General features: G+C 56.3%; 1 protein-coding gene across 4 annotated transcripts; it reads left to right on the top strand.

The window, feature by feature from the left end:
- Positions 1 to 12,341: 12,341 nt before the first annotated feature.
- ADAR (adenosine deaminase RNA specific) lies at positions 12,342 to 26,369 on the top strand. Of its 4 annotated transcripts, XM_075524769.1 has the most exons (16): positions 13,206 to 13,579; positions 14,802 to 16,349; positions 17,674 to 17,860; positions 17,942 to 18,099; positions 18,504 to 18,645; positions 18,839 to 19,056; positions 19,311 to 19,467; positions 20,488 to 20,659; positions 21,242 to 21,335; positions 22,743 to 22,871; positions 22,982 to 23,115; positions 23,804 to 23,986; positions 24,464 to 24,576; positions 25,145 to 25,272; positions 25,584 to 25,848; positions 26,257 to 26,369. In XM_075524769.1, the coding sequence occupies exons 1-15, from the start codon at positions 13,569 to 13,571 to the stop codon at positions 25,822 to 25,824; spliced, it is 3,615 nt and encodes a 1,204-aa protein (XP_075380884.1). In that variant the 5' UTR covers positions 13,206 to 13,568; the 3' UTR covers positions 25,825 to 25,848; positions 26,257 to 26,369. The 4 variants fall into 4 exon arrangements, 3 of the variants coding, with proteins under 3 accessions (XP_075380885.1, XP_075380884.1, XP_075380883.1); XM_075524770.1 differs by lacking the exon at positions 13,206 to 13,579 and adding an exon at positions 12,342 to 12,511 and having other exon boundaries at positions 25,584 to 26,369; XR_012778785.1 differs by lacking the exons at positions 25,584 to 25,848; positions 26,257 to 26,369 and adding an exon at positions 24,736 to 24,975 and having other exon boundaries at positions 13,170 to 13,579; positions 25,145 to 25,273.
- Positions 26,370 to 27,034: the final 665 nt, after the last annotated feature.

Below are 27,034 nucleotides of genomic sequence, written 5' to 3'. Positions count from 1 at the left end.
CACCCCTGCACCCCCCCTACCCACACCCTGCATCCCGCACCCCTGCACCCCCCCTACCCACACCCTGCATCCCGCACCCCTGCACCCCCCCTACCCACACCCTGCATCCCGCACCCCTGCACCCTCCACCCCACACCCTGCATCCCGCACCCCTGCACCCCCCCTACCCACACCCTGCATCCCGCACCCCTGCACCCTCCACCCCACACCCTGCATCCCGTGCACCCTGCAGCCCCCACCCCGCACCCTGCACCTCACCCTGCTCCCCGCCCCCTGCACCCCCATATTGCACCCGCACCCCTGCCAGTGCTTCAACACCGGTGCCGGTAGCCCTGACCAATCACCCCGAGCACCGGGCTCACCGGACCCCACCGAGGCCAGCACCGGGACTAACCCCCCACCCAGCCCCAGCGCCGGGACCGGGGAGCCGCCCCGAGGCCACGGTGAGGGCAAGCACGGGGCGAGCTCCCGGAGCCCCAGCACGGTCCAGCTCGCGGCATCTCCCGGTGCCGGGGGGCTCTGGGCCCGGGGGTGTCTGCCTGGAGCCGCTGCCCTGCTCCCTGCGAGCGGCTCTCGGTCACCAGCAGCCGAGCCGCCTCGGTGCGGGCGGCAGCCCCCAGCTCACTCCAGGGCAGTGCGGTAGCTCCAACCGGAGCTTCCCTTCCCGGCAGGTCTCCGGTAAACGCTCCCTCTCCCCGTGGCGGGATGCTCCCTACGCACCCGAGAACATCATTTTAGAGCCTGCGGCCCCAAAGGGCGTCGGGAGAAGCAGAGAGAAGAGCTGGGACCAGCGACCGAGGTGGAGGAAAAGCACAAGAACAAAACTGCGACGCAGAGTTATAATCCCAAAGAGATGCCGACCTCCCGCAGCCGGGAAGCATCCAACCCCACGCGCCATCGGGGCTGACCCCCGAAGCCCCTCCAGCACCCACCCAGCCACAGCCAGTCTCATTTTCGGCACAGCCTCGTTTTTTTTTTTTTTCTCCACGAACCTCCTCCCTGCGCCGACTGCGAGGAAACATCCTAGAAACGCCGGAAAAATACCACGTTCTCTCTGCAAACTCACAGACGTTTCTGTCCAGACTTAAGGAGCTTCGACCTGGGTTTGCATCTTGCCTCTGTACTGCTCGCTTCTTTTTTAACAATAGGGGAAAGCATAATAGTTTATTTTAACTATGAAATATATTGCTATATTATAAAGGTTATTGTAACTTTCAATTATGGTTTTGTACCCAACCCGGTTGTCAGCAGGCAGCGACGCCAGCCTGCTGCCAAAAATGTCTGTTTCTGAGTACAGCCGCTGCTCCCGGTGAGGACGGAGGCCAGGGGTGGCAGAGGAGGGGTGCAGGACCCCAGCCAGAAAGGCTCCCCCCGCTCCTTATCCTTTACCCCCCAGGTATTCATTCCCATTACCTGGAAGCTGGCCTTTAACAGGTCCAGACCCAGATGGTAGCCGTAGCCCGATGGCACTGGAGCTTTGCTTCTCCCTAGGGAAAGGTCTGCCCCCCCCCCCCTTTTTCTCCTGGGGTCTCAGCGGTTTCTGGAAAGCCATCCCCCTCCCCGGTGTCTCCTCCAGCTGAAGGAGGGACTCAGCTCCCCGGGCATGAGCTCTACAAGAGCCAAAATTCCCCCTCTCCCCCAGGATGGAGGCTCTCGTGGACGAAGTGGTGCAGGGCACGCTGCTTCCCTCCTCCGGCCGGACTTTCGGCACGTTTTGGCTCAGCACGGGCAGGATCCAGGCAGGCTTTGAACTAGGGAATCACTTGTGCCTAGGAAAGGGTGAGGGTGCAAACGTCCTCCTCCTCCCCGGCAAAGCCGGTGTGTGCCACGCCGGCTGCCGAAACACGCTGCTCCGCGCCTGGCCGGGGGACCTGCAGGCAGGCAGGCAGGCAGGCAGGCAGGCAGGCAGGACTGTCCCTGCCTGCTTTGGCTCCCTAGACGTGGAGCTGGGCTGTGCGGGGTTCGTGCAGAAGGAGGCAGGCAGAAATAGCATCCTCGCTTTTTCTTCTCAGGTCAACACCTCATTTCTGGGATGGGGGTAAGGGCAGCCCTGCCCCGGTGACCCGCAGGCAGGGGCTGCGTTCCCGGGAGCGATCCCGCTCTCCCGGGTGAATTGCCCCGAGCGAACGCAGCCGCCGTGGCCGGGAGGTGGCCGGGAGGTGGCCGGGAGGTGGCCGGTTGGGGCTTCACGCCCTGCCCTGGGGAGCCACGGTTTTTGCTCCCTTCGACCTCAGGCTGTGACAGCGTAGGAGGACAAAGCCCTGAGCATGAAAGATAAATGCAATGAGGTTGCAGGTCTCAGCCTTCCCGCTGACGAACTCCTTGAGCCTCAGAGAGCGTCTCTTCCTTACCTCCAGCCCCTGAGCTGCTGGACCTGATCCCCATTGGATCAAGTCTGTGGGCAAATAAGTCTTAAAATGTTCTTTTGCAGCCCTGATGCTCCTTCCCGGCCAGTCTTCCTGCACAGAGCTTGACCACGGCCCGGAACGAGCAGCGCCTACGGGACCAATTCCTGCCGCTTTTGTCCAGAGAAAGCCTAAAAGCCCCTTTACCGGCCCTTCCCCATCAGAGTCGCAGTCACTGCCGTGCTGTCATCGTTATCGCCGTTATTACTGTCACGGGTGTGCTGGCCTGACCCTCCCAGGCCAGTTAAACCCAGTAGGGTCAGGTCTCAGCAGCAATGAGCTGCCGTGAGCTCCGGTGGCTCCTTGCTGGCCCCTAGACCTGAAATCCCCCTGCAGAAACCAGCTGGCAGAGGGTGGCTGCCTGGGATTGCCCGGCTGGGGCTGTTCCTGCCCCACACATTTGCCCCACTTGTGGGGCGGTTGTTGGAGGCATCTACCCCCCCTTGCTGGGACGCGGCCGGGACCAGCTCGGGGGTTTATAGCTCTGCCAGAGAGGGGCTGGATCCCCGAGGAGGGCAGGGCTGAGCCTCCCCTGCTGCCAGCTGGGTCTGGGGGTGCCTGGGGATTTCTGGGGTGCTTGGCCCCCTGCACCACTCTCCCTTGGGCTTCTCCTGCCCAGCATCTCCCAGCCGGCTCGGAGCCCTGTGTGATGGCCACCAGGTAGGTTTGCTGGGGGGGCAGGTGATTCCTCAGCAGTTTGAGAAGGGGAAGATGCGGCTGCAGGGCTCTGCGCTGGTCCCAGCTTCTCCTCGCCCGGCTCTGAGCTCCCTGCCCAAAGGCACCCAGAGGGCTCGGGGTGGCAGAGAGGGGCTTTTGCAGGGAAAAGGAAAAGCTGCTCTGCGGGATTAGTTATTTCCCTCCGGGATGAGCCACCTCGGAGCCCCGTGGGGCACCGGGCAGGGCTCCAGCACCGCCTGCCCGGCAGGTGCTCTCGGCCGGGGGCTCCGGTGCTCCGGCTGCGGCGAGACGTGCGCCCAGCTCTGCTCCTTCTTCTGCCCAAAGTGTTCTTCCCCCCCCCGCTGAGGTTTCGGCACGCCCCGACCTGCCGACGCACATCCCAGCGGGAGCCGCTTGCGTGTCTCCGTGGTCAGGATCCGGCCCTGGGCTTACATCCCTCCTTCTGGTCCGATCGCTCGGCTGGGGGAAAGGGAGCAGGGACTGGCCCGTCCCCACAGCATTGCCATAAACCCGAGCTGTACCCAGAAACAGGCATGTTTTAAACTATGGCTTTAACCTGTTCACTGTAAAAAGTGCCTTGGACTTTAATCTGAAGAGGTCAGTATCTATAAATATTTACCTGTGCGGGTGTGTAAGTATGCAGCTATCTATGTATAGTTACACACACAAATATATGATATATACGTACATCCAGAAATGCTTCAGACCCCTCTGTTCCGCTGGTCTTGGGAGCTCTCTTCTTCCCCCCCGCCGGGGTCGGGGTCCGGCTGCGGAGCGATGTTGGAGGCCTTTCTGCCGCGGTTACACCTTGCCGTAGGAAAGCCTGGCGCCGCGAGGGTCGTGCTCGGTGTGGTGGTTGCCCCGTCGGCGCTGAGCTTTGCCGCGCACCCCCGGGAAGCAGCTTTGTGCCTCTCGGGGTCCATCTGCGTGCTTTGGGGAGACCCCGGCGAGGGGGAAGCATCCCCGCTGCCTTGTGCGGGGGGATGCTGAGGCTGGGGTAGCCTCCCCGGGGCCCCTACGCTGGGCGCTTTGTAAAACCACGTGCGCTGCTTGCTGCCTCTCGGGAGTACCGGGCTCCCGGGCAGCTGCCTTGCTTTACGTGAGCAGTGAGGTGTTTTCCAGCCACCTGCTCCCAAAAGGGCTTTTTTGAAGGGGGTCGGGGTTCCCGTGCGCTTGGGGCTCAAGGAGGGAGCGGAGGAGCTCGATGGCACGGCGGATGCTCTTTCCTCCAGCTCTGCGCCGAGGTTCCCCGAGGATTTCCCTCCCGCTCACCCCAGCTCTGCCCGGACATCAGAGCTGGGCTGTTCCCTCCAGCTCCACTAACGGCTCAGTTCATCCCTCACCTCTAAAGAAACGAGAATAAAAGCTGGCCGGGGTGCAAAGGGCACGAAAACAACTTTCACAGAGGGAACGCGTTGGTAGAGAGAAGGGGAAGCTGGATCCTTTCCCATTGAGCGCCACTAAATCCAGGCGACGAGTCAAAAGCCTTGCTCAGAGCCTGGCAACGCTGCGCCGCGAGCTTTGGCTCGCTCCGTCAGCGAGTAGGCGCTACGGCAGCAGCCTGAGGGACTGGCTGCCCCAAAATGCATCCCCGTACGCGGGGCAGGAGGGTGCCACCAGGCACGAACCCCCCGGCTAACCCCGCTATGGGTGCTGCGGGGCCGGCGGAGGAGGAGGGGGGTGATGTGCAGTAGTTGAATCACGATGAATCGATAAATCGGGCTTTTTTTTTTTTTGAGCTAATACCTGTAAATCCTAAAAATACCTCCGACAGTCTGGGGGACTCTTTGATAGGTGATTAAAACCCTCGAGCTTTGTTTCCAGTATTAGTGGCTTAGCGCAGCAGAGCCCTAACGTATGAAGGCAGCTGTATTTCTGATACTGCCCACGGAGACAAGGCAAAATTCGTTTAATCTTCGCGTGCGGCAAGAAATCTGTTTTTATTAATGGCTTGGGATTAAGGCTTCTCCAAGGAGGAAAAGAATCATGTCCATAATGCGGATCTCTGCCTCCCTGCGGCCGTTTGCCCTTCGCTTTCCCAGCCCGAGGAGGGAGGGAGGGAGGGAGGGAGGGAGGGAGGGAGGGAGGATGCTGCTGTCGGTGTGAGGGTCTGGGCGTCTTCACCCATCCCAGCGTGACGCGCTCACGGCAGCACCGGGGTGTGCAGTGACAGGAGGGGAAGTGCACTTTGGAGGAAAAGAGATTAAAAATAAAAAAAAAAAGCTATTGTTTTGCTCAACAGTTCCTTACAGATAGAGCTTTTTATAAAAACAGCGGGGAACTGCTGGCCTTCCACAAGGGAGGGGAAAGCCGCAAGCAAATGGCTCTGCAAGGCACGGGTTTGAATCGGCACCTGCCCGCTGGGAGCGAGCGGGACGCAGGAGGCAGCTCCCAGGGACGCGGGAGGGCTGGCAGGGACCGGGGTCTTTGGATCAGGCTCTGCATTCGCACGCAGGCAGGAAAACGGCTCCAGCGCTGAGCTACGGCTTCTGCACACCGCTGTTTCCCCGGCTCGTGAGCCGTGAGCCTCTCTCCCCGCAGAGCAGCTTTTGCTCCCGGGGAAAGGGGCAGGCGCTGAGCAAGGGGGAGCCACGGCTTCCAGCTGGGCAATCCAGATCCGGTCCACGGCTCCCGAGCCCAGGGAGAAAAACCTCCTGTAAACACCCTCCTGCGCCCGCTGCAGGAATAAAATGAGCTGGGGGCCTGTCCCGCAGCTATTTCCATCTCGGATGGGCTCTTTTTCCGAGGTAAAATCGAGGCTGCTCGGCTGCTAATTCATCACCCCAGCCTTGGGATTCCAGGCGCCGACGGGGTCGTTCGTTACTGTTAATTATCCGCGCGGCGGTGTGAGGTCTGCAGGCCAGATCACGCCTTCAGAGAGGTCTGCGCAACGTCAGCCAAAGAGCTTGGCACTGCAAAAACCGCTCCTGAGCCCTCAGGAGCCCAGAGAGGGATGCTCGGGCTCCTGCTCCGGGGCCGTACCGCTGGGATTCGTTCGTCACCGGAGCCTGCGATGGTGCCGCTTTTGCGCGGTCCCCGTGCCCAGGGGTGACACGCGGGGCTGGGGCTGCGTGCGAGGGCTGGCAGGGCGTATTTTAGCTCCTGAGCTTCCTGCGCAGGCCACGGCATTTGCCATCGGCTTCCTCCTCTCTCCCAGACGCGCCTGCAATTCCCACGAGCACCCACAGAGGATGCATCTGCACGGAAAGATGCCAGGCTCGTGTTAATGGCTTTTGTGTCCCTTTGTGTGGTTATTGGGATGGAAGAAGCCGTCTCCGTTTCTCAGAGCCCGCTGACCTGGCGCTCGCACAGTAAGAAGGGTTTCTCAGCAGGGATCGGCTGTAAAATGCGACGGTAAATGACATTTTTCTACCTAAATGGGTATTTCTGGGTTTCCTGCTGGGGAGCAGCTGCTGTGCTGGAGCAACGGCAACCGTCGTGAGCTGGCCGGCGGCGGGGGCTTTGCTGCAAAACCTGCAGACAAGTTATCACCTCGTCCGTGGTGATATTTCAACAGAACCAGAGACCCAGGACCAGAAGCAGGGTCCGACTCCTGGCTCTGCCGGGGAGAAGCTGCTGGGTGAGAGGAGAGCCCCCACAGCCGCCCCGCGCCAGGCGAAGCCCTTGCACAGGTCAGAAGGACCGAAGAATTAAAACCATAAGGTGGCTTTTCCAGAAGCGCTAGAGATGTGGCCGGGTGCTGCAGGGGGCGAGTTCCGATGGTCTTGGCAAAGTCACCACCTAACCCAGAGCAGCCCTTGCCAACGCGGAGCCTGGTTTCAAACCCACGCAAGGGCTTGGACGTCCTTTCGAAAGTCAGGAGGCAAAAAGCAGAGAAGTAACTTCACTGAGAATGAAGCTGAGCTTTTTTCCGTTTGAAAAATAACTGGATTTGGGTGAGAACCGGTGAGCTGCTCCCAAGTGAGGCCAGGCACAGGGACAGAAGTCCCCGTGAAGTCTCAGTTACTCTGGATGGTCCCGTCCAAGCCCCTCGCCGTGGCTCGGTGTGCGACGGGCGCCGACACAGCCGCCTCTCCTCCTTCCTGCTCTTGCTGCCTGGAAGAAAGCCGTAGGAGCTGGAGGTGGCCCTGCTTCCCAGGTACGGAAGCGGCACCGTCAGCCCCGCACCGCTCCCTGCGGCTCCTCTCCTCCCTCCGCCACGCCAAGCCATGCTGGCACGGGGCCGGGGAGGATGCTGCTTGCTCCAAAGCTGGCACTGAACATTGGTTGAGAGCAACAGGTTTTGTACTAATTAAAGAGGAATCAATTAGGCTGCAAGATATTCAGCCACCTGGTGCTTCTGACTATTTTTTCCTCCTCCTTCTCTTTTTCCTTAATGTGCTGCTGCTGCCTCCAGGGAAGTCATGAAAGAAGCAAGACACGTTCCAGTTTCTTGCTTTCTTTTAGATTAAAAAATGCTGTTTGTGAGGAAATCTGTGCAGGCCGACCAATTAAAGTGCTGTACATGTCCCTGAGATCTGCAACCGGCATCTCCTGTGCCATCCATCACTCCCTCCAGCCGCCCTCCTGCCTCTCCATCACTGCGTGTCGCTGGCTCTGGCAGTTGGTTTGTGCTGTGTGGAGGAAAAAAAAAAAAAAAAATCCACAGCGAATAAAGAAAAAGCAGCAAAGGAGGTGTAATAGGATCCCGTGGGAGGCACAAAGGAGTCCTACATGTGAGGAAGCCCTTCAGAGACCCGGCTGCGCCAGGCTTTCCCCTGCGAGATGGTCCGTGAGAGTCTCTCTGTGCTCCGTAGCACATAAATCAAGAGAGGCGGAGAGCAGCGGCAGCCGAGAGCTCTGCCCGGGGCTGCGCGGGATGCCCGTACCCTCGGGCCGATGCCTTTCCCACCTGCGGCTCTGCCCCGGGGAGGGATTGTGAAATCCTTTCGATTTGTCTGAGCGCACGATAAAGGCCTCTTGCAGATAAATCACATTTAATATTAAATATGAAAGGGAATAGCAAAGGGCAAAAAGGGGAACCTGGACTTGGATGGCGATGTAAAGGTCACAGAAGAGAGTATTAATGCCATGTCGACTGACACGTATCAGGAAGCTCCTTGAATTCTGGCTTTAAGGAGGATTCGTTAATTTAACTGATTCACTCTCTGGGAACCGCCGCATCAGGTGCACTAATTCAGAGCAGCGACAGTGACCCCCTTCTCCTCGCCGGCCCTCCTCCAAGAACAAGCTCCGAGAGGTGCTGGGCGGCTCGAGGTCTGCCCAGGGTCCCTGTCTGACACCCTGCGGCGATGCTTTGGCCATCACCCAAGAGATGACAACTCCGTAAGGGCGAGGCTGACCAGGCTGGAGCCACGCCAGGGAGAAACGCCGGCGTCTGAAGCACGCTTTGTCGCAGTGGGAGCGGCCGGTCTTCCCACAGCCCCTCTCCGAGCTGGAGTCGTCCCTGGCCATCGTGGCATCGGGCTGGAGGAGACCACTGCAGGGTAGGTCTTGCCAAGCAGCCGCCGTGAGGGCTATAAAAACACGACAGATGAGCCCGTTAGCATCCAAGAGCTAAAGGTGAAGGCTGCGCTCACGTGGCATCCCCTGCCACGCGGGTGGCTGCGCCGCAGTCTGCCTTCTCCTGCCTATTTTCAAGGGTACTTTTTGTAACAGCCGGAATCAAACTCCGCTGCTTCCCACCGCTGCAGCTGCCGTGGGAGTCACTGCGCCGGCTCCTTCGCCTGCCGCAGCTGTGCCAGCCCCACCTGCCTTTCCCTGCCGGGCTCTACGGCAGCTCAGAGCCAAGGACCAAGGCCGTGGGAGCGTGCCATCGCGTCCCCGGAGCACGCTGACACCCGAGGGGGATAAGCACCGTGTGGACAGAGGTGCCAGGAGATGTGGCGGAGTCCTCCCTTCCCTTCTGCTCCGCACCGGGAGCTCTCGAGATGAGTAATCGCTGCTGATGTCTTGGGAGCACAGACACGGCAGCTGCCGGGGCTGTATCAAAGCTCAGGTTCGCTCCTTCGCTGAGCGGCGAGGAGCCTCGAGAGAAAAAGCTTGCGCAATGCCCTGGAGAGCTCCGCTGCTTCCCCAGCCAGGAACCAGCCCCTCGGGAGCAGGAGGGGGCAAAGCAGGTGAAAAAAAATCACTTTCTGGGAACCAGCACCTTTCTGCGGTGCCCAGACCGAAGCCCCAGGCTCAGGATGGGGCAGCGTCTCCTGTGTATTACCTGTACTGTGCTTATAGCTACAATAAAAATCTATTGGAAGAAAATAAAGTATTTTTTCCCCCCTCCAAGGGCAACTGAAGGCACTGGAGTTGTGGAGATTTGCCACACCGGTTCCCAGCTGTGCATCTGCGGCCAGACACAAGGAAGAGCAACGTTTGGGAGGACGTGGGAACCGACTCAGCCCAATTCCTCGCTCCACATACGAGGAGCCTGGAGCGCTTGATGGGCGCTTCTGCAAGAAGGCCAAAACCTAATTGAACCTCTTGCCTCGGCAGTGCGAAAGCAGAGCTTGCCCCTGGGGTGGAGGGGAGCAGGCACCGGCAAGGCTAATAATACACCACCGCTCCCAGGGCTGCCTTCAATTAAAAAATGCAGTCAGCTGATTTAGGAGAGTAACAAAACGTCCCCTTTGCAATCAAACCATCAGCTTTTATCTCTCTTGTAGGAACAGGCTGCCTTCAAGAGCGAGGGAGCGATATTTTAGAGTTTCTAATAAAGCAGTTTAAAATGTAACTCTGCGGAACAATAGCCTTAGCTGAGAACTGGCATTTGAACAGAAAGTCGAGCGGGGGAGCTGTGCTACAATTTATTTCCTCTCATTTCATTTCATAAGAGGGAAGCAAAACAAAGCAGACACCTGAGGCATCTCCAGCTGGCGCTGGAGATTTAGCAAATGCTGCCATCGCGTGGGAAAGCCTTCGCTCAGCCCTGGGGAAGAGGTGGGTTTGGGGGAGCCCCCAGGGAAGCAGGGGGACAGGATGAGCCCCGGCATCCCGGGATGCTGGCGCTGGGCGAGCAAGAGCCCTCTCCATCCTCCGCCAAATTCTGCGGGGGTAACGCAGGTACCCGCCTGTAAGCCGGTTATCAGCTGGCAGCTCCTTATCTCCAGCACAAATCGACTCGGCTTTACGCGGCCGCGATGTCGGGAGGCTGCTGGAGCTTCTGCCAGCGCGAAGCAGACGCCGTGGCTGCGTTAACGCCGGGGCCTTCGGCAGCCGGTGGTTCTCCCCGTCTCCCAGCCCGTTCCTATGGAAACAGGTTGGGAGTCTGCCCAATTTTCCATAAAGAAGACGACCGGAGAATGAACTTCTATCGATTAAGTGGCTATTTCTCGCATTTAGGGTGTTGCAATTCAAGAGGATATATGGCCCCATAACGCCAGCTATAGATTATTTCACGGCCAGGGTATATCACGGCGACGCAGTGGAGAGCAGCGTTGTAACCTTCCCATGCTGCCTTAACAGCAGCCAAGATGAATCACATTCACCGAGGCTGGGTGAAAGCTTCAGAGCGATCACAGGCAATTAAAGGGGGGGGGAAGAACAGATTGAGGAGTCGATCGTCGTGTGCTCCGCGTGCTGCGGAGTCATTCCTGCTTTGGCGGAGTGGGTGGGAGACGCTGCTTATGTGGACCGGTAGTGCCTGACCCCCGGCGTTTGCAGGTCTGCCGTGAGCCCCATCCCAGGCAGGGGGGTTTGTGCTCCCAAATCCTCCTAGGAATGAAGATGTGACAATTTCAGCTGGCGGAGGGGGCCTTTTTTAGAAAATGAGTCTCCCCATTACAGCAAAAAAAAAACCCACACCAAAACCAAACTGGGAAACGCAAGCCCCCAGATCTCTGAATCCAGAAATCATCTGAAGAAAAACCCCAAACCCTGAACAACCCTCAACCTCAGCTTCAAAAAAAAGTCACTGAACGTGAGCAGCAGCCGAGCCTGGCAATTCCGGGGCCTGACTCACCGTTTCTTCGTGCCTGCGGTGACTCCAGGCTCATTGAAATGCCTTCGCAAAGCCACGGGGAAGCAGCTGCGGTGGGTGCAGGGCTCCCGCCCAAAGGCACACGCAAGCCACCATCTCTTTGGGACGGGCAGAGCTGCTGGCAGGGACCAGGGTCCTCTGAGGAGCTCGTCCTCACGTGTTTTGCTCGTTCATGGGCAAGTGTAGGCAGATGGCCCCCTAAAATACATCCAGAGCCCATGCCCGTCCCTCCTGGCTCCCCTCCGCACCCACCACCCCGGCAGAAGAGGGGCTGGGGACTCCCGCTCCGATGGTCCTAGATGTGACTGTCGCTCGCCGGTTGTACCGCAGCAAACGGGCGCTGCCCCGAGCCGCTGGCAGCCTCCGAGCTGTACGAACCGCTCGCGGTGCCGGTACACCTCCCGCCTCCCCGCTGGCACCCAGCGCCGTCGCCGCCTCGGTGTCCGGATCCCTCTGCCAGATGGTAAATGACACACAACTATTTACACGCACGCGGCAGAGCAGCAGACAGGAACAATCTGTTCTCTGCCGGTAGTTTTCCAACTCACACGATTAGGAGGGGTTTTGCCTGTGAAAGGGAGCATCCGCCGGGAGCAGAGGCTGTGCCTGGTTTGGGATCGGGAAGGAAAACATCATCTTCCTGGAAAGGACCGTGGGATGAGGGGGGACGCGGCTCGGGCCTCGACTCTGGCAGTGAAGTTGCCAGAGCTGCCCCCTCCACTCGGGGCAGCTCTGGCACTAAAGAACATGTATTAAAGCGGGGGTGAGGGGAGCCCCTCGGGAAAGGGGAAGCCTGTGGGAGAAGAGGGAGCCCCACGAGGGATGGGGAGGCCCACAGGAGACAGCAGAGCCCCACCACAGATGGAGGGCCCACAGGGAACGGGGCTCCCATGGGCCGTGGGGGGCCCATGGAGGAGGGAGGAGCCCACGGGGAACATGGGGGGCCCACGGAGGAAGGTGGAACCCCACAGGGCACGGGGGGACCCACTGGGGACGGAGAGGCTATGGGGGATGGAAGCCCACGGAGGAGGGGGACACCCCCCCACACGATCGCCTCCTCCGTGGGCTCCCGACGCCCCGGGGACACACGGGCGGCGCGCAGGGCGCATGCGCGCCCCGGAGGGGCTGGTGCGCATGTGCAGTAGCGCACATGCGCGCCGCCGCCTCGGGTGACCGGTCCCGCCGCGGCGGGCGGTGCCCCGGGATATACCGGGAGCGGCTGCTGCCTCCCAAAGGACAACCGGGGGGGGGTTCCCGGGGGGTTGTGCGGCCTCTCCCACAGCGGAGCGAGCGAGGACGGGTGAGCCGGGCCGCGCCTGGCGCGCGGCGGCGGCGGCACAGCCACGCGTTGCCCTGGCTAAACATGGCCGCCGCGCTTTGCCCTGAGGGAAGATGGCCGCCGCGCGGCTCCCTGCACGCTGCGCAGGCGCGAGAGGGCGCTCTCTTGCGTCATCATCCTGCGCCGGCCGCGGCACCAGCGGCGGCAGCGGAGGGGGTAAGGGGGCGCGGGGGGGCGGCGGCCGCGGGGCGGGGGCGGGGACAGGCCCGGCGGCTCCCGGCCTCGCCTCGCCGCTAAATCCTGGCCCCCGCCGGGCCTTGGGCAGCGCCGGGGGCGCTTACGGGCCTCCTGGGCGGAGCGCAGCTGCCGCCCGGCTCCGCGGGTTTCTTGCGGCGCCCGTCGGGCCCGGTGACACGGGCGGGATGGGGACGCGCTGGGCGCAGGCCGCGATTCGGCCTCCAGCGCGGGCAGCCCCGGGGGCTTCGGGGACGCGGCGTGATCGGGTCCCAACAGCCCCGGGGCTTTGTCGGGGCCGGGGTGCGCCCTCCCCCGCGCGCTTCGCGGGCGGAACGTGGAATAAAGCGTTTTCCTCGGTGCCGCTCTTCTGCTTGAGTCCCGGCTTGTGGGAGCTGGCCCGGTACTCGCAGCCCCGTATCCCAGCCCGCCTTCCCGCACGGTGCCTTCGGGCCCCGGGGACCTCGTCCGGTCGAGCCCCTCGTGCTCGGGACCGTCGTCTCCGGGCGCGGGCTGGCTGCGCCGGGCCGCCGTGGCCCTGCTCGGGGAAGTGATGGACACGAGGGGCAGCGCGTATCCTGCCGTGCTCGTTGGGATCTTTTTTTTTTTTTTGAGGTGTGGTTCAAGGTGACAGCCGTTCCCGCAGCCCCTCTCCAAACCGGGAGAGCGGCCTCCCCTCCGGCGCGGACCGGGATCCCGTCCCAACGACAGCTCGTGGCTGGCCGGGGCTGTAAATCGCCGCAGGGACCGGGAGAAGGAGCTTCCCTCCGGGGTTTGCTGTCCCGGTCCGGGCTCAGCTGGGGCCGCCGCTGGGAAGGAAGCTCGGGGCTTTCGTCCCCTCCCTGCGGGCTCCCCGGGCGGGGCCGGGAGGAGGCCACTGTGGGAACCGAAACCGAAACGGAGCTCGCAGCCATCTTGCCGGGGTGAGGGTTGCCCGCAGCCCGCCCGGTGCAGCCTCCCCTCCCCGGGAGATGTTCTGCGGGTCGAGGTTTCTTTTTTCCGTTTATTTTCTCACAAAATAAGGGAATTTGGTGTCTGAATGAGACTGAGGTAAGAGCATTTTTTTAAAAACCTCTCTTTCTGCCTGCCAGAATTTCTGTCCTGCCTTCGGCTCAGGGGTCACTTTTAAAACGAGTGCACTGAGTAGGGGGGCAGCGGGCCCCCCTTGCTGCACTGAGCCTCCCCAGCACCGCGCGTGGAGCCCGCCTTTAGCGGAGTTGGTGAAATAAGTCACGAGGGTGGCAGCTGGGTGCAGCTGGAGGCTGTTAATGAACTTGTTTAATGAAAGTGAAACTTCAGTTGGCCTTGAGGTGTGTTTGATGAAGATAGGGAGCTCTGTGAAGGTAAGACTCGCACCAGGAAACCTGTCCTTATGAAGATGGGCGACTTAAAGAGGTCACCAGGAGGACGGTAGGCCAGGGACCTAGCAGCAGGTATCGGTTGCATGGTTTTGTCCGCTCAGTTTCACAACCAGCTGTTGTCAAAGAACTAGAATATATCCTGCGCTGGGTTACTTATTTTTAAAAAGCGTATTAAAAGCTTAGACTTCTGTCCTGTACCCAAGGGGGGTGGCACAACTGTCTGTGATAGGAGTGAAATTTGGGCTACAGTCTTAAAAAACTTTTTGTACCGCTGCCAGCTGCACACCTATCCAATTTCTCTCTGTGTTATCACTTTACTTCCCCTGTGGTGTGATGCTTTATGTCTACGGGTCACGTAACGTCCAGGAAGCAAAGCACATCTGGAGTTTCAGACTTTTTTAGCCATGAGTCTGAAAATTGTTGCGAGCCTGTTGCAGCTCTGTCCTGTGTGACCGTGCGAGCTGCTTCACCCCCTTGTGCCCCTGTTTCTCCGATCGCAAAGCGATTGCAAAGTGGGCCTGAGATTCTTGTCTCCCTCAGGGCAGAGAAGCGAAACTCGCTCGGAAGCGCAGGTTGAGCCTTCAACAGAAGGTGTCACAAAAAGACAAGCCGCCCCTGTGCAGCTAGCTTGAAATTCAGTCCAACAGGAACAGAGGGTCGCTCTTATTAAAGCTGTTTCTTGTGGTTTACTTCACCTGTGATTCCTGACTGCTGGCTTCTGTGCTGGGCAGACACGGAGTTTGCTATTTGTGTATACAGGAATAATTTAGACTCGGTAGAAAACAGGAAAGCTTGATGAGGTGAAGATGCTTGAAATGCCTCAGTGGCAGGGACGCTGTTTAAACTGCATTTCTGGAATTCTGTAGTTGCGTAAATAGGTTCTGAATTCCTGTGTTTTTTCCTCCTGGCAGGCGCCTGTTCAGGACGGGAGAGTGCAGTGTGAATCGCAGCTCCCCTTCTCCTGGCGTGCAAGCGGTCCGATTCACATGTGTGTCCCAGCAGTGCGCTATGAACAGAGGCGCTGGTCGAGGCAGAGGCTCGTATCTTACCTGGTCAAGACGTAACTGCCCCAGCACTAATCAAGGTTTTTTTAACCGCCCTCATACTCCACAAGAAACTAATCGGGAAACCTTTTTACACCAGCAGTTCCTAACAGAGCAGGACACGGAAGTCTATTTGCTTCACGGACAGGGATCACACGACGAATCACACCTCAGAGGCGTGCGAGCTGTGGCACCGGCTCCTGCAGAGAGATGGCAACCCAGCCAGAGCAGAGCGGGATGGCATAGGTTCTCCGGCAAGCGTCCGTGGGTAGAAACTTTGCCACGTTATTGTCCTCCTCGCTACCATCGTCAGGAGGACTCGGAGAGAGATTCTGACGCCATCAGGCTGAATTTCCAGAGACTGTCTCTTGCTGGACAAGACTGTGAACAAGAAATTCTGACGATTTTCAGGCAGCTTGGGGAGGGGAAGACTTGTACGGTTCATGATCTTGCACGTAAACTTAAAACTCAAAAGAAAGAGGTCAACCGTGTTTTGTATAAACTCTTCCGAGAAGGCAAGTTGCACAAAGGTGGGGAGACACCGCCGCTGTGGAGGATTGCCAGCGCAAGCGCAGGGAGAGAAAGAAGCCCCGCTGACCACAGCAGCGGTCGCACAGATCCTGCTTGTGAGAGCAGAGGAGGAGAGGGGAGTGCGGTTGGCTCGGGAGACGCCAATCCCACGATGGCTGAGACGAAGGAGAAAATCTGCAACTACTTGTTCAGCGTGGCGGAAACAACGGCACTCAACCTCGCCAAGAACATTGGGTTTACGAGGGCCAAGGACGTTAATGCCTTTCTTAGCGCTCTGGAAAAGCTGGGAGATGTCCACAAGCAGAACACAAACCCCCCCCGGTGGTCCCTGACAGACAGGAAACGCGAGCGGATGCAGATGAGGCTGAAGGCCAGCGCGGTAACGCAGACGGCAGATCCCGCACCTGAGTCGGGTTTTCCACCTTCCTCTGTTCCTCCGTGTTCCCAGGAGATGACTGTAGCTTCACCAGCAGTGACGACATCGGAAGAAGAAAGTATAGAAAACGGACAGCAGCCTTTGGGGCAAACCGATCAGAGCGACGCCAGTGACATGGAAGCAGCCCTGCCTGAGGACGCTAAGCCCGTGTTCTCCAGTTTGAGTAATTATGATAACTCTGAAAACGGCAAGTGGGCCACAGATGATATCCCAGATAATCTGAACACTATCAACAAGCAGCCCGATGAGTCAGAATCCATCATGAGTTCCCAGTCTTCCCCCAGTTACGCTGCCCAGTTTGAAACTGCTTTCCCATGTACGCCCGTAGAGAAACTGATGGCTTGTCAGGAGAAGAACCCAGTGAGTGGCCTTACCGAATATTCCCAGTACACGTACCAGCACTGTGAGTTTGCCATGTTGGAGCAGAGTGGACCCTCTCACGAGCCACGGTAAGAAAATTTCCTACCTTTCCTGAGCTGTCTTGCTTAAAATGATCTGACTTCAGCTAACTTCACCCACTCAACTTCATCCTGAAGGGCCTGCTCATTCATGTTTCCTTCATTTCAGAAGGATTAGCCTGGTTGATTTCTTGCAGCAGCTTAAAAAAAAAAACAAAACAAGGCTAAAATTTAACCCCAGGTAGCCCAGTTCTGGCAACCCTGCACCTCGTTCTGAGCAGTGAAGGTGGCATTCATCTCTTTAGCTAGGTCCCGTCCGATTTAATCACTTGGCTTGCAGTTTCATTGTATAGGGAGAAACTCGTATTTCTAAGCTACCTCTCAAGACGCTCTCACCCTGGAAGTGGTGTAAAGGGAGCCCAGAACAAAGTGCTTGGGTGCAGATATCTTGGGTTAGACGAGGTGAACCCACTCCGGATATTTCTGTGGTGTAGCGGGTCAGAGCGATCTCTGTAAGCAGAGCGTGTAGCACGACAGTAGGGTTTGTGGAGTCGCTCTCTGGAGTCCTGCTTCCCCTTGCTAAATTGTGGCTGTTCCTGAGCACCAGCAAGACGGTGAAAAGCACCATGTGTGCCACACTGGAATATGTCAATAGATCCGCTAGACAGGAAAATTGGCCTAATTTCTAAAGATGGAGTCCCAGGCTTTTTTTTTCTTTGCTTTTTTTTTTTTTGTAAGGAGGGATCTGAATGGATTCGGCCCCGTAACCCCTCTCCTGATCTGGTTTGACCTGTTCTCGTTGGAAGCAGGTTTCCTCTGTATAGGGCTGGAGGACGGAAGAGAAGCTGTGTTTGTTAGAGTTCACAGGGAGGAGAGAGACGGAAACATCGCAGGCAAGAGGTTTACGTGAGGCAGCACCTCTCTGAGATGGTGTGAACGCACTGAACAGCCAGGGAAAATGCCGGAGGGACGAGTGACCCCAAACGACCAGGTGCAGATGGAACAGCACAGGCTGCTTTTAAGCTTTCTTCATCCCTGTGCAGGAGACGTAACCGAACTGCTCTTTGCATGCAGCCATTGCGCGTTTGTGGCGCTTGTGGAGCAGGGCAATTCATCCTGTTCCTTCAGAACAGAATCTGGAGCTGCTCCTCTGTCATGAACAGCTCTGGAAATGCGATGAAGTGAGGCCCAGATGCAGAGCTGTCAGGGCAGCCTCAGTATTTTTGTCTTCTGCACATGTCAGCCTGGGTTTGCTCTCCCAGCCAGGAGCTAGCTGTTCCTTCTCACTTGAATTCCAAGAGCAGCCTTACCTGCTTGCTCTGAGAAGACCACGCTTCTGCCTCTCTATTTACCTCTTTGGTTTTCTCTTTCAAAGATTTAAGTTCCAGGCAGTGATTAATGGGCGCCGATTCCCACCAGCAGAAGCAGGGAGCAAAAAACTCGCTAAACAGGAGGCAGCAGCTAACGCTATGAAGGTCCTGATGAGTGAAGCGGAGAATGGAAGACATGGTGGAATTAAATGCGAAGAGCCGTTTCCCTCTGACAGCTCTGAAGCGGAACTGGTGAGTCTTGTTTTCTTTTCTTGTGAGGCTGGTCAAAGAGTGTTTAGTCCGAAACTGGTTTCCTCCATCTTCTTGCTGTAGCCTTTGCATCCAGAGCCAGAGCCGTCGTCCGCGCCAGCTCATCTCAACCTGCTTCCTGGGAAGCACCCTATCAGCGTATTAATGGAGTACGGACAAAAATCGGGGAACACAATTGAATTCCAGATGCTCTCTCAGGAGGGCCCACCTCATGATCCTAGGTATGGCATGTTGTTGTCAGCTTTGGGGAGGATAGAAACCCTTTCTTTAATGTCCTTCCTCTTCAGCACGCTACCCACGTTCCTGGACTCGTCACTGACCTAACTGAGCGCTCCTCTTATCCGAGGAGTCTGGGCATGACTCCTCCAAGACATCTGCCTCCAGAAAGAGACCAAACCCAAAGCCCTTTCTCAGAGAAAGGAAGCTGTTTCTTCTACCAGACCAGGAACAGGTTCCAGTCCTGTACTCTACCTGGTAGTGCTCTACTGGGAGTATTTAGGGCCATCGTGGTAGATTTAAATTGGAGGTAACCCAGAAGGATTTAACTTGAACTGGGAGAAGGGGATAATAAACAGATCGAGACACCTATGCTTAACACTTTTCATATGCTATAATGTCCTGTCAGGTTCAGCTACTGTGTGAAAATGGGTGACCAAATTTTCCCTGCTGTGGTAGGAAACAGCAAGAAGGGAGCAAAGCAAATGGCAGCAGAAGTTGCTGTGAAGATTCTTTCTGGAGAGTCTGTACCCCATGTCTTGCCTGAACAGGTACAAAGAGCTTCTTTATAAGACCCAAGTGTTTTGGGTTGGGTCCCCCCTCCTCCTTTATTTCATATTTCACTGGATTTCACCCCACAAGGTCACGTGCTGGCTCTAGCAGAGGTTTGCTGAGTGCTCTTGGCCTGCGGTAATACCGGCTGCTCGGTATTTAACAGCCTTCTCCTGTCTAACTCTGCTCTAGCCTGTCGTGAAGCCCCATGGTGACCAGTCCATGCACAGCGGTGGAGCGTGGATCCCCACTCCAGATGAATCTAAGGTGGCGAAAGCGAAGGGTGTTGGGGAGCTCATCAAATACCTTAATGTCAATCCTGTCAGCGGCCTGCTGGAATACGCCCGCTCCAATGGGTTTGCCGCAGAGTTCAAACTCATTGACCAGTCAGGACCTCCCCATGACCCCAAGTAAGTAGCTGCATCTGTCCAGGAGGAAATTTTGCACTGTTGCTGTTGTCCTGGAGAAAGGGCAGAGAACGCAAAATTCCCGATGCAGTTCGAGATGGCAACGGGCCGAGCTGCTGCCTCTGCCAAACCTTATGTCCGGATGACAATAAGCTACCTCCACTCCTCTCCTCTCTCCACTTTTAAGAAGAATTTAAAAATCAGACTGAAATCCCTAGGTTTCTTGGTTTCTCAGAGCTGTGCTGCTGTCTTTATAGGTTTGTCTATCAGGCGAAGGTTGGAGGCCGTTGGTTCCCAGCTGTAACTGCACACAATAAAAAGCAGGGCAAGCAGGAGGCAGCTGATGCAGCGCTCAGAGTCCTGATTGGGGAAACGGAGAAGACTGAGCACATGGAAGGGATGAACATCACCGAGGTAAATCCTCTTCCTCCAAAGCTGGGACTGCTTTTGTAGCCCTGCCTGTCCTCTGCCGCTCAGTCCAGCAGAAAAATGTTTTCAAGATCAACTGTAAGCTCTTTGTTCTCTGAAGGTGTAAATAAGCTGACGTTTTCCTGAAGTGGGTTAGATGTTTCCTCAGGGCACAGACGTACTCTTCCCTCCCGCTGGCATCTGCTTTAGGCCTAAATTATCAGATTCTTCCACAAGCTACTGAAATGTGTTTCTGTGGTGGAGCATTTTTAATTCTGTGACTTTTTTTTTTTTTTTTATTCCACTCCTTCCAAATTCCTTCATGCTGCATTAAAAACTGTGTGTCAGCTCAAAAAACTCATGCATCAGATAAGAGCAAAGCTCTGGTTGTGTCAGGATGCCTGTCCCAAACCTGTACTGCTTTAAATCACACTTAGAGTTTTGTGATCTCTTCAAAGCCACGTTCCAGGCTGCACAGCTGAGCACAGCAGCTGTGGCTCTAAATAGAAAAGCCATCAGGGAGGATTTGTCAGTCAGCAGTGCTAGAGGAGACAAGTGCCTGTCTGCAATGGGAGTGACTGTGCAGTCTCCTCGCAGGCAGCCAGAGAAGGAATTCCTCCAAAGCCAGTAACAGATTTCCTTGGCTGAGTCTCTGGGAACAGGCAAGATGGGTTTTGTTCCTTTGCGATGGGGGTTTCCCCTGGCAATCTCGGGAGGCCATTCCTCAGCCCGTTTTGCTTGCTGCCAGGAAGACAGCTTGCTGCTGTCTCTTAATGATGTGCTCAAAGCAGGACTCAAAGTGTTGGACAGGGTTTTCCCAGAAATACCTAAAAGAACTTCACCCACCCCTTGACACGATGCTGTCCGTGTGCTCGACCCAAAACTGCGCTGGCTGTAGCTCATGTTTTCTGTCTTCCTGCCTTCTGCTTGGATAGCTGTGCTTCAGGTTAGCTACTTCTGGAGCCGTTTTGTTCCGTGACCTGCTCACGATCTCTTAGCAATCCTGGTCTTGTGTCCCCGTTGCAGCTCCCCGTGAGTGGCAGTACCCTCCACGATCAGATGGCTATGCTGAGCCACCAGCGCTTCAACACCCTCACTGCTCGCATCCAGCACAGTCTGCTTGGGCGGAAGATCCTGGCTGCCATCATCATGCGGAAAGGAAACAAGGGCCTGGGAGTGGTGGTCAGCATCGGAACAGGTATGAACAGCTTCTTCCAGCATACGCTGAACTCTCACTTCCCTGCTAATTCCCTGTCAGCCACGACTAGGGAATGGCTCTTGCTGTAGGCTTCTTCAGGGAGGGCAAGAAGCGTTCCCAGGGCTCGCGTGGTGTCACAAGTGATCTGGTTAGAGAGAGAACAAAGCGAATGTGCCTGCAGCTATATTGCTCTTAATCTTTGCTTGCATTGCTATGTGCTAGTCTGCGCATCAGAGCATGGACTCCTCACGCCGTACAGCACAAGATCCCCCAGCTTCTCTCAGCTGCGTGTACCTTAGCTCCCTTCCTAGTTAGCTGCCACGCTTCCACCCAGAGTGGTGGGCTGAAAAGCACTCGGGAAGGGACACTGCCCCTAAACCTGTGGCAATTTAAGTCTCTGCTGTCCCTAAAGTAGCGCATGCTCTTTGTCCCTTTATTTTCCTAACCGCTTGGATCAGGATAATGATTTAATAGTCAGGGTGCTGCGGTTGCTCAGGAGCCCGAAGAAGTAAAACTTGAAGCAAGATGAACCCCTCCCTCTTCCTGTGTTGACTTTGACGCTTGCCTTTTTATTTATTTCAGGTAATCGTTGCGTGAAAGGAGAAGAGCTGAGCTTGAAGGGGGAGACAGTGAATGACTGTCATGCAGAAATCATTTCTCGAAGAGGCTTTGTGAGGTAAGACAAGGGGAAACCTGAAGGAGAAGGAGAGGGGCCTGCCAAGAGGTGCTGACCCCTTCTAGAGGGATGTAGTAGCTGTGACGGTTCCTCGCTGTGTTGAGAGAGGCTGCGATCCTCTAACACTACTGTTTACCCATGTGTTGTTAAATAGAGGGAAGCTATTTCTGATAAGAAAGGGCCATGCCTGAATGGTGCCCAAATTAGTACCGAACTGGAAACTTGCCAAGAGCCCAAGGGCCGCATCTGATGTACTTAAAATAAAGCCTCCTGCAGAGGCTGCTTGGCCGGCACGCAACGCCCTGTTTCAGTGTGGGCGCAGCTCTGAGCCGAGGTGCTGGGGAATCTGCGGGCCAGGTCCCTTTGTGGCTTTTCTGGAGCTGGGTGTAGAAGGCTTCAGGAAAACATATCGAATGTGTTTGCCCTGATAAGTCAGAAATCCTTTTTCCTCCGTTGGAAAGGGTTTTCCCCAGTAAACTGCACAATTGTTCTCTTCTCTTTATAAACATTCAGTGTGGCGCTTTTATTTTTTTAAAAACTAAAGTGAGATGAAGTTGGACTAGCCTTGTTAATGTCTGCCCGTCCAGTTACGAACAGCAAAACCGGCTGCTTTCTTAAAGCCTTTGCCTGCTGCCACTCTACTCTGTGCGTTCCTCAGCACTGGAAGGCGTTGAGGGCCGGTCCCCAGCAAGCTGTAAAGTCAGAGGACTGCACTCTTGCTTACCGTCTGTCTCAGCTGTTAATCTCGAGTCGTGGCTGCTCTGGCACAGCAGAGCCTGTCAGAGATGAGAACAGTTAAGATAAGCAGAGATAAGTCCCTGCACAGGCTCTGCTTGAGGAGTCTCTGCGAAGCTGCAGTTTTTCTTTAGTCCTTGACGCTGTGTTGGAGACCTCAAGGTTTTTCCCTGTCCCCGAACAGAAGCAGCCACAAAAGACCCAGTCATTGTAAACAGATCGTGGGGTTGTGCTAATAATATCACTTGCGTTCAGCTGCCCGTGGGGCTGTTTACTCTTAATGCAAACTTGGTGCTGACTAAAGGTGCTAGGTTAACAACCTTGAAGTCTTCTTCACACTTGGATCAGATGCACGCAAGCAGCAGCCAGCCAGGCTCCTTTCTCTCTCCTGCCACTGCTTCCCTCTGCTCACCTGACAGAATGCTTATTTTCTATCGCGTGTCCTCTGCATGGTAGGAAATCTCCTTCATTTCGTGCCTTTCACGTAGCATCAAATGCTATTTGTTGGCTTCCAAGCGTTCTCGGCCGTGACTCTTGGTCTTCGCTCTCCCGTGCAGCAGGACCAGGAGCAGACGGAGACAGAGCACGGCCCCTGCGCGGGCAGTGGTTGGATTGAAGCGCTCCTTGTCTGAGGAGCAAAGCAGTCTTTTGACGTGATGTTGTTATTTTCAGGTTTCTCTATAGTGAGTTGATGAAGTATGACCCATCTAATCCTTCCTCTGCAGAAGAGAGCATTTTTGAGCCAGCGGGAGGGAAGAGACTCAAAATAAAGAGCAACGTTACCTTTCACCTCTACGTCAGGTTTGTGCGGGGTTGTGCAGGGAGCGACCCGTGTCAGCAGCGCTATCGCACCCCTGGCCCTGGCTGTTTTCTGAGAATCGGTGCTAACCTGGGGAGCGTTTGTTTTCTAGCACAGCACCTTGTGGAGACGGGGCGCTCTTTGATAAATCCTGCAGCGATCAGGCGAGCGTGGTGGGGCAAGCCCAGCATCAGCCTCTCTTTGAGAACCCCAAACAAGGCAAGCTGCGGACCAAGGTGGAGAACGGTGAGTGCGTTCGTTCCCTGCGCGGTGGGGTGGCTCCAGTCCTCTCCTCTGGGCCTTTCTGGAGCTCCAGAGTTTCCTTACCCTTCTCTGTGTGGTGCTGTGGTGGGATTTGAGGGTGGGGAGGCACTGGAACAGGTTGCCCAGAGAAGCTGTGGGTGCCCCATCCCTGGAAGTGTTCAAGGCCAGGTTGGACGGGGCTTTGAGCAAGTCTAGTGGAAGATGCCCCTGCCGATGGCAGGGGGGACGGAACTAGATGATCTTTAAGGTCCCTTCAACCCAAACCATTCTATGATTCTATGATTTGAAGCATTCGGGAACCAAAGGGGGTGGGTAAAAGGGATAGGGGCATTGAAGGGAGTCCCTTCTCCTTCCCCACTCTGCCTGTTGGACTGCCACAGTAGCAAGAGTACAGCTGAGGTTTGCTGCAAAGCTTGTATGTCTCGGACCTCCCTTTCAAGCACTGTTTCATTCTGCTTCAGCCGTGTGAAAAATGACTCGTCTGTCATCAGTACTGAGTTCCCTTTCTCATGTGATACTAAAATGTTCCCCAAACCCGGAGACAGACTGACTCCAGAGGTCACTCCGTGCCTGTGCGTAGAAGATAGCTTCTTGTGCAGTTGCTGATGGGGGTTTCATTTATTGAGTATCTGAGTCTTTACAGAAAAGCTTTTCTTCTTCTCTTGTGCAGGGGAAGGTACCATTCCCGTGGAGTCGAGCGACATTGTGCCCACGTGGGATGGGATCCAGCACGGGGAGAGGTTGCGAACCATGTCCTGCAGCGACAAAATCTTACGCTGGAATATACTTGGCTTGCAAGGGGCATTGCTGTCACACTTCATAGAACCGGTTTATCTCAGCTCTGTTACACTCGGTATGAGACCCGCCGTCCTTTCTGGGTTGGGAGGGATGTGCTGTCCCGCTCCTTAGAACTGGGCTGCAGCGACAAGTAACCTCCCTTCCCCGAGCGATGGAAAAGCTTGTTTGTGGAGGCTGTAGGAGTAACAGACTGAAACGTCGTTCTTGGCAGAGCTGTGCTGTTTGGAAGTGAAAAGGGAGTTTGTGGATTTTATGCTGTGGGTGGAGTGGGTTTTTCTCCAAGGTTCTTGATTTTTAGAAGGCGCATGTGATCTAGGAGGGTGAGACAAAAATTGCCTGTTTGCGCCTTCGGTGAGAAATGTTGCAGTCTATAAACCTTCATCTTACACATCTAGGGTACACATAGCTGTTGCTGATCTACGTGGCCGTGAGCTTTCTGGAGCTTGTGAGAAACGCTGTGGTTCTCGGGGTTCGGCCTGTCCGTCACCTGCGCTGTTGCTGTTTCCTGATGCCTTCACCTCTGTCTTCACAGGTTACTTGTACAGTCAGGGTCATTTAACCCGTGCGATCTGCTGCCGCGTGGCAAGAGATGGGAACGTGCTGCAGGAAAAGCTCCGGGCTCCGTATCGCATTAATCATCCTGAGGTACTGCGGGCTGGGCGCCTCTTCGTCTTTCCGTCCCCCCTTCCACCTCCGCCCTTGGGTTTGGGCCTCGCTCTGCAGGGGGGTCACCTGGCGGAAGCTCTCCAGCCGGGGTCAGGAGGCTTATGGCCAGAAACCTGCCCGCTTTGTGTCATCCCACAGTGTCTGGGGCTTACTGGCAATGCCTTCCTCTGGGAAAAAGGAGACCAAGGTCGCCCCTGTAGCCTTCAGCTTAGTAAGAACCTAGTGCTTGCTGCTCTCAGGAGTTTGGGATGAGCTGAACCCCTGCCTGCAGGGGACAGAAACTCCTTGGATTTCACGTGTCCCAGATAAGATCAGACCTAGCGTGACTGCCTCTCGAAAGGAACGGCTGCAGCAGCAGCGGGGGACCTTGAGTGTGGGGTAACTGAGGTTTTAACACACAAAGCACCAAGCATCTGGGGTGGAAAGTAAACACTAGGCTCTGCCACAGGCGAGCGCGGGGTGGTGGGTGCCGTGCGCCCAGTCCCCTGGCAAGAGGCTCCCCTTACCTCTTAACCGCTGTTAAGAAACCCTCTTACCTCTTACGCAGGTTGGGCGAGTCAGCGTATACGACTCTGCGAGGCAGACGGGCAAGACGAAGGAGTCTTCGGTGAATTGGTGTCTCGCTGACGAAAGCGAAGTGGAAGTCTTGGATGGCACAAAAGGGAAAGTAGATGGGTAAGGAGAGCCTTTCCTGACGCTGCTTTTCTGTTGGGGAAAGGGGGGGCAGCTCTGAAGTGGCGAGTACGCTCTGCGCTGTTACGGCACCTTACGTGTGGGGAGGGTTGGGGAGAGGAATTTCAAACTGACGTAAGCGAGCGCTCTTGAAGCAAAACAAAATCTTGCCCAGCCTGGACCCTACAACAGAGCCCTGCTGAGCCAAGAGATCTCGCAGGCGTCCCGTTGTGGGTTTTTCCCCTCTGCCCCCTGCTCCTCTTCGCTCTTCTGGGTGTCGTGTCCTTCATTGCTGCCTTTGTCTCCCTTCCCAGACCGAAGCTGGAGGTATCTCGTGTGTCCAAAAGGAAAATGTTCGCCCTGTTCCAGCAGTTATGTGCCAAGAACAACTGCAAAGACCTGCAGAACCTCTCGGTGTACTCGGATGCGAAGGAGGCAGCCACGGCCTACCAAGAATCCAAGCAGTGCTTCTTCAGCACGCTGGAAGAGATGGGCTACGGCAGCTGGATCCGCAAACCCCAAGAGGAAGATAATTTCTCTTTCTCTGATGCATAATGAGACACCCTGCGTGTGTGGGGGGTGAGTGTGCACAGGCGTGTGCACGGGTGTACGCGTCCTTCTTTCACCACCTTCTTTTTGAAGCGGAATCCGGAGCGTGCAGCAGTTTCCCCTGTAGGCCTGGCTGCCTTCTCTCTCTGCTCTTGTTACGCTGAGACCCTGCCCTTTCTCTTTTTAAAACATGCATGAAAATTACTGTCTTTTTTTTTTTTCTAAGCTAGGGCAGGCTCAGTCCCTGTTTGCTTTTATGTTTTTGTCTCCTCTTTTTTTAAAAGAAGGCACAAGAAACCAGAGGGATTCTCAGACGGCGAGCTTGAAACCTTTGGACTGTGCACTACAGATCCCTCTGGCAGGTTTTGAGGCAAATTTTCTCTTTTGAGAGAAAAAAAAAAAAGCTGACTGGCTGGTTTTATGTGTCTCTGGCGGAAGGTGGCTGGCAGCTCGTCTGAGCTGGGACACGGGACTGATCTCTCTGCAAGACAGCCGGCAGGACCAGCATCACATTCCGCGTTAATAATAAAAAAGAAAATTTCTGTATTGTAGCTGGCTCTGTGCCATGGGTGTGTTAATTCCCGCAGAGTGAAAGAGGGGCCCTGGGTAGAGGTGGGTGGGGTTTGGAGAGGAACGGAGGTGAGTTATCGTTTGCAAAATGATGCGTGATCTTGTGTAGAACTGCGGCAGTTGTGAATTAAGCCTCTTGCCTTAAGCAGGGGCTCATCAGGCAGAATTGAGCCCTCGGAGGACTTGAGTGTACCCTGAAATGACGGGGCAGGGTTCTCCTGGCTCCTTCCCCCACCTCTGGCTCTAGGATGGGGATCTCCTCTCCAGCCCTGGGAGGGCACCGGGGAGGCTGGCAGCTGCGGGCCGTGTTGCGTGTCTGCTTACGCCTGAGCTCGACCACGCGCCAGACGCGCTTGTAGAAGGTGAGAAGTAAAGACGCTGTTCCCATCCACCAGCAAGTTTATTAGATGTTGGAGAGCAGCCTGCTGTTGGAGCAGCCCCTTTCCCGAGGCACAGCTTGTGCCGGCTTTGCTTGGGGTGGGACAAGTGACACCAGTGAGATCGGACACAGAGACCACGAAGCGGTTAGCATGGAAGCGTAGCCCAAACCCAAGAGGAGAAGTGTGGAGAAGAGGAGAATCTCTCCCCCTGAGACTGGGGGAGCCCGGCCCCGGGGAGCGAGGCCCCGGCTCTGGCTGTGCCTCGG

This window comes from Mycteria americana, chromosome 25 (assembly GCF_035582795.1).
Source record: "Mycteria americana isolate JAX WOST 10 ecotype Jacksonville Zoo and Gardens chromosome 25, USCA_MyAme_1.0, whole genome shotgun sequence".
Classification (NCBI taxonomy): Eukaryota; Metazoa; Chordata; class Aves; order Ciconiiformes; family Ciconiidae; genus Mycteria; species Mycteria americana.
The sequence above is the reverse complement of the archived record's forward strand: the minus strand, read 5'-3'. Positions and strand labels throughout refer to the sequence as shown.

Coding starts and splice junctions, on each gene's coding strand:
- ADAR (XM_075524769.1), top strand. Junction 19,468..20,487: donor AAGGGATGAACATCACCGAG/GTAAATCCTCTT, acceptor TCCCCGTTGCAG/CTCCCCGTGAGTGGCAGTAC. Junction 25,273..25,583: donor ACAAAAGGGAAAGTAGATGG/GTAAGGAGAGCC, acceptor CTCCCTTCCCAG/ACCGAAGCTGGAGGTATCTC.